The following is a 6,383-nucleotide window of genomic DNA, read 5'->3' on the forward strand; positions in this document are numbered from 1 at the left end:
GTTTAATGAGGCATGATGGGAAAACGAGGCGTCCATGGGCCCAGCCCCGGTCTATGAATTAGATTGTTTGTGTAGAATTGTACGTCTGAGTTGAGAGAATGAAATTCATTTAAAAAGTCAAACTTCTTTCATACACACACACATATATATATATATATATATATATATATATATATATATATATATATATATATATATATATATATATATATATATATATAGATATATATATATATAGGGAAAGGGTAGGACTCGAACCCAAAACTGTCTTGCTGCATGGCAACAAGTGTGCAGTATCTCTCTCTCTCTCTCTCTCTCTCTCTCTCTCTCTCTCTCTCTCTCTCTCTCTCTCTCTATATATATATATATATATATATATATATATATATATATATATATATATATATATATATATATATATATATATATATATTAGGGCTGGGCAACGATTAAAATTTTTAATTGCGATTAATCGCATAATTTGCCCGATTAATCGCATTGTATGCGCAAACTCCAAGAAGGAATTCAAAAGTAGTGTAAAGAGCACTTTTATTTTAATGTTCTGCTGCCATATGAACAAAAGTGTTGTAACATTTGTAGCACTTATCTTATTTTATACTGGATATTTTCAACCCATCTATTGAATTTAGTGCACTAGTTGATCTTTTCTTCATAAAATATGGCCTTTTTTGACCTGTATATTAGCCAGTCGCTAAGCTTGATGTATCATGAAACTGTTGACCTTTTGGGTTTTGTGGTTTTTATTTTATTATTACAATTAAATAATAATAATAATAATGTTATGTTCAGTGTTTTTTCGCTAATCCACCTCTTATATATTTCAATCCTTATGTAACTTTGTCTGTTTTGTGTGCACCTGCCTGTTGCTTTAATCTTATAAATTTCCCCGTCGTGGGATAAAAAAAGGATTAGCTAATGTTATCTTATCTTAAATAACACTTTTTAATATATGTACTGGGTTCTTTCAATGTCTTAATTACATTTTCTGTGTGGGCTCCAGTAACATATGATAGATAATATCTACTTTGAAAGTTAACTTGAACTGCTGCTGAAGATGAACACTGATCTACCTGGATGTTCCATGGAGGACTGAAACGCCTCAGTCAGAGACGTCTGTCTGTGGGTCTGTCAGGGCAATGACAGAAGTTTCGTCTCCTCTCTCCGTTTCTGTGGCTCGACGTTTTCATGTTTTTTCACGTGCTTAGATAAATTTGTTGTGTTTCCACTGAAATGAACCGGCTTTTTACAAAACATACAGCTTGATTTCATTTACGGTATTAAAATAAAGCCAAATGGTGCTACTTCCCCTGTTCATGTTTTTCCGCTGCTGCAGGTCTCTCTCAGCTGTTTGTGTGACGAGTTTGTGTGAGAGCTGAGTGGGCGGGCCAGGCTGAGCCTGCGTGCTGATTGGCTCGCGTATTAACGCATGTGAGCAACATGCGTTAAAGCGTGATAAAATAAATATCGGCGTTAATAGTCTAATGAATTAACGCAAAATTAACGCGTTAACTTGCCCAGCCCTAATATATATATATATATATATATATATATATATATATATATATATATACCCAAGGGTAGGACTTGAACCCAGGAACTTCTTGCTGCTTGGCAGCAGCGCTACCCACTGCGCAACCCATTCTTAGAAACTTTTTCTGTAAAATAATTTATTTGTTTAAGTGAGTTGGAAATGTAGCTCCCCAAACAATATTACAACATGTGAAATACGGGTAAATCTAACTGTAGTATAAGATCAGAAAACATGATTTATGAACAAAACGTCTTATCTTGCTTAGAATTCCAATTGATTTAGTATGTTTTTACAGATATGTCCAATATGATTCTTTTAACAAACTTTCTCATTGATCCAGACACCTAAAAACTTGCTGATGAAACTTGTATTATTTCTTCATTTATATTAATTTTTATTTGATCATTATTAGATGTTTTATTTCCAACAAATAAAATAAACCTGATTCTGAATGGTTATTTTCAGATTTCGTTAATTTCACACAGTACTTCCAAGCCACCAGGGGCGCCACCATCCAAGTATTTCCCAATTGGGAACGCCGCTAAAGCCCTGCCTCTTCCCGTCAACGGTCCTTCCGGCTTGACCGCCATCATAGAAAGTAGGTGAGTTGCGCTAACGTTTTAGGATTAGGCAGAATCCTCTTAAAATCTTTGCCATCCTTACATGTTTTAATTAGATGTTTAGTTCAAACACACTCGTAAAACTTGATTGATGTCCCTGAGTGATTTTGTACCGTAACATTTCTGGAAACTTGAGATTCTTAGCCCAGCACCATCCGTTAGCGCTTTGCTAACGTAGCGGGAGAGGCAGTTTCTTCACAGAAAAGCCCTAAGAACGATGTGAGCTGTAGAGGAACTCAGCTGGACAGGAGTCGAATTAACAGGCTTATTGGGAAAGTGGCTCGTTGTTTTTTACGAGACGGATTTTATTGAGCATGTTGCCACACATGACTGATCGTAGCGCGTCAGAGTAGGAAATCTGGAAATGGACTGAGATGAACAGTTCCTGTTAACGTGTTTCTACTGCTACCTGCAGCTTGTTTCTTATATTTAACGCTTGAAATTCGGAAAAGTGTCTCATACTTTGGTCTCCAGAACATAAACATGTTGACCGCTCAGTTTAAGCATCTCTGGCGTTGCAACGGATTTATGATTCCACGGGTTTTCCTAAGGAATCACTTGATAACAATGCGTTCCACTTATGTTCAGTAGCCGGAATTTTCGCCCGGTCGGAAAATTTAGCCGGAACGTCCCGTAAAGTCGGTGTTACCGTTCCAAAGTCGGTGCAACATGATGGTACCCGACTTCGCCATTCATAATGGCTGCTACTCGCAGCAACATTGAATAAAACCTCGTATTTTGATTGGAGCAGGTCTGTATTTATGTATAACATTTATTCAGTCATACAGGTGCTGCCTTTTGGTGTTCATCAGACTAGATGTTTCAGCTCCATAGTGGTTCGTGCCTTTTGCCCCGGAGGTCAGAACTATTATCTCCGCGTTTTTGCGTTGCAGTTTCGCTCTTGTTGAATGAAGGAAAAACACAAACATTTGCATTGTAGTTAAACAATGACATTAACTCTGTTCTAGGTGGTGTTTTGTGCAAATAAACAGCTGAAACATCTAGTCTGATGAACACTAAAAGGCAGAACCTGTATGACTGAATTAATGTTATACATAATAGAGAGCTGCTGCAGTCAAAGGAGGTTTTACTCAATCTAGCTGCGAGTAGCAGCCATCGTGAATGCCAGTGTCGGGTACCATCCTGCTGCACCAACTTTCCAACTCGTCATACCAATTTCAGGGGCCATTCCAGTAAATTTTTCTGACCTGGGGGTAGAGAAGTCCGACTGCCGGGTTGACATTGCATTCAGTAAATTTCTGATCTTGTAGGAGTTGAGCACCACTGTTTCAGGGCTCCATCTGAATGAACTTGTGGTGTTTTGCAGACATGGCTATTCGTTACCCCATGGCTGTTGGCCTTAACAAAGGCCACCCGGTAACCAAGAATGTGACTGCTCCTAAACACAGCCGCAGACGCGGGGTAAGTCTCAGCCTCTACAAAGCAGATGGAGGTCAATTTTCCACAGGTGCATTCTTGTGTTTTATTTTTTAGTTTGAATAGTGAGAACTTAACGATTGTGTCATTGTGCAGCGTTTGACCAAACACAGCAAGTTTGTCCGGGACATGATCCGCGAAGTGTGTGGCTTTGCTCCCTATGAGAGAAGAGCCATGGAGCTGCTGAAGGTGTCCAAGGACAAGAGGGCTCTCAAGTTTATCAAGAAGAGGGTAAGAACTGTTGCCTCAAACTAAAAGCAGCAGGGCGTTGGGGAATTTTTCTTATAGGTTGATTTTGTCACCAAAGTTAGGGGGGGAAACACAGCGTCCAAAGTCATCAAACCTTCCAATGATATATTAAAATTGTCATTATTTTTCTCATTATAAAGCATTGCAACTGTACACTAAGGAAATGACTAGTGAAATGAGACTGTTTTTGACCTATTTTAAAACAGTTTAGCCTGCTCTCCACATTGCCTGTGCATGTGTTGGTCGGTCTGCTGGTGTTTTCCAACAGTGAAGGTTGTCTGTGAAGGAGTACCCATCCAGCAGCAATAACCTATTTCATTTTTCACACTGCTAGACTTTGCTTATTTTGCATAGAGTGCAGTGTTTTATCCTCAGGCTTGCATGCTGACTCCTCTCTTGGTGATTAGTTGATGACAGAAAACAATGCTTGAGTGAGGGGTTTGGTGGGTCAGCCTCCCAGAGCAGCTTTACACTAAGCTCCTCCTGGAAGCACTGATCTCTATTATACACTGGAGTGCTGATTTTGCTGATAAACTGAAGTCAGTGGCTGCCATCTTGCTATTCCCTACTCTCACAGAATCCCATAGGATTTGGTTGCAACAACAAGCAGTTTTCTGGCTGTGTGAAAACGTTTCACAGGTAATTCTACAGTCAGTGGGCTATTAGCACTCCAGTGTATAATATAGCTCAGTGCCTGGAAGGCATTGTCATCGGCATCTGCGACTGCATTATTCTGAACTGCCTGCGCAACAAAATGCAAAAGGTATTGAGGGCACCCTGCTGTAGTCGCAGGGCTCGATGGCTTGATGCAGACGGTGAAATCGACCTGCTTCTTGCTTCAAAGTATCCATGTATTTTTGCCTGATTTTTCCCCTGCCTAGCCCTAACCATCAAAATTACCTCCAAAGATGTAACACTTTGCAGAGGGCAGCAATTATGTTTGAAAAACACGCAGTACTAGAAACGTTAAACTATAATTGGAATAACAGAAAACTAACCAGTATTAACTCACAAATGTCAGTATCAGAAAGCAAAATATATTTTTCGCTCATTTTAGAGGTGAACCTTTTTGTATTGTACTGTTTAATTGCAGATCAGACAGAAAACTGCTCAAACACCGCACCACCCTTTTTGGGTTGCTAGCTTGAATGTTAGAGGAGTTAATAACCATTTAGATTTTTTTTTAGTTTTGTCAAATGTGACCAGGTAATTAAAAAGTTAAGACTTGATGTTCCTATGATGTGCTTACAGCTGAAAATTGTTTTAGTATTTGACAAATGTCAAAATATGTATGTATGTATGTTTAAAATGGAGACATGTTTTATTTTTCAGATTGGCACACACATTCGGGCCAAGAGGAAGAGGGAGGAGCTGAGCAACGTCCTGGCAGCCATGAGAAAGGCTGCAGCCAAGAAAGAGTAGACTGTCTCTTAATAAAAGCTTGTTCAGTACATAATTCTGCCTCTGTTTTTTTGGCTGGTAATTGTGACAAGATCTTTGGTTAGACAGTGCAGGAGTAGAATGTTTCCCAAACTGTAGTGAACTGGTCTTATTTTAATAAAGGAAAGAAGGACTTTAAGCTGTCAATGGCATCAGGTGAACTATTTTAGTTTTACCCTTAAAACAATTAAAATGTCAAAATATTAATTTTTTTATATCATGGTGAACTTGAAGTAACATAACTAGTAATTTTGTACCAATGCATGCCTTTACAGAGAAACTATTTTTTTTTAAACCTTTTACTGCTTTTCATGGGCGCTGCCATCTTAGCAGCCAAAAAAAATGTTCTCTCAAATTATGCATTAATATAATAAAATCATGTTAATTTGTAACCAAACTGCACAAAGCCTCAATATGAACATGTAATAGATCAGGCATTGGGTTGCTAAAATAAACCACATGTATGCAAAGGGATGCACTTTTTCAAAAACAGCATGGCTGCATTTCATCGGCACAGGATTCACCATATTGGGTTTTAAATGTGGTCCACACAAGGTTGTTTGCGAAGTCCACTGCCCAGCAGACTTTTTTTTTTTTTGAGGACATGAATATGAAGTTGTCTCGTGCTGCCAACAAAACACCTCGGTACACAAAGGGACTGCTTATATAACTGCTTAAATCCTGTTGTAGGTTAAGCGGCTGAGCTGCTCCTGGGCCAATAGGTGGGGAGCAGGCCATCAGGGACATGCAGGCAAATAAATGCAGATCTGAGCATGTGGTTGTGATAGGTGTATATTAAGAGTGTGGAACAGCTCGTTGTCCCTTGAGTTCCTGTTTAATGACTGACTTCGATTTATAGTCGGGATTGTACATAATGTTTAGATTACATTTCGGTCATTGTGCACAATGAATTAATTGACTTTGTGAAACTTGACACATATGAAACATGCCAACTGATATCTGGTTGGAAGGTGTTTATTTATTTATTTTTTTATTGAAGACTGTTAAACCATACAGACAAAAAGTAAGAACAGACAACTTCAAATATGTAAAACTTTTAGGATAGGACAAGAAACGGTATGCCT

General features: G+C 38.6%; 1 protein-coding gene across 2 annotated transcripts; it reads left to right on the forward strand.

Annotated features, from left to right (window-relative positions):
* Positions 1 to 2,021: 2,021 nt before the first annotated feature.
* rpl36 (ribosomal protein L36) lies at positions 2,022 to 5,314 on the forward strand. Of its 2 annotated transcripts, none has more exons than XM_012858437.3 (4): positions 2,022 to 2,154; positions 3,500 to 3,594; positions 3,706 to 3,840; positions 5,191 to 5,314. In XM_012858437.3, the coding sequence occupies exons 2-4, from the start codon at positions 3,502 to 3,504 to the stop codon at positions 5,278 to 5,280; spliced, it is 318 nt and encodes a 105-aa protein (XP_012713891.1). In that variant the 5' UTR covers positions 2,022 to 2,154; positions 3,500 to 3,501; the 3' UTR covers positions 5,281 to 5,314. The 2 variants fall into 2 exon arrangements, with proteins under 2 accessions (XP_012713891.1, XP_012713892.1); XM_012858438.3 differs by having other exon boundaries at positions 2,032 to 2,150.
* The last annotated feature ends 1,069 nt before the right edge of the window (positions 5,315 to 6,383 follow it).

Source organism: Fundulus heteroclitus, unplaced genomic scaffold (assembly GCF_011125445.2).
Source record: "Fundulus heteroclitus isolate FHET01 unplaced genomic scaffold, MU-UCD_Fhet_4.1 scaffold_45, whole genome shotgun sequence".
NCBI lineage: Eukaryota > Metazoa > Chordata > Actinopteri > Cyprinodontiformes > Fundulidae > Fundulus > Fundulus heteroclitus.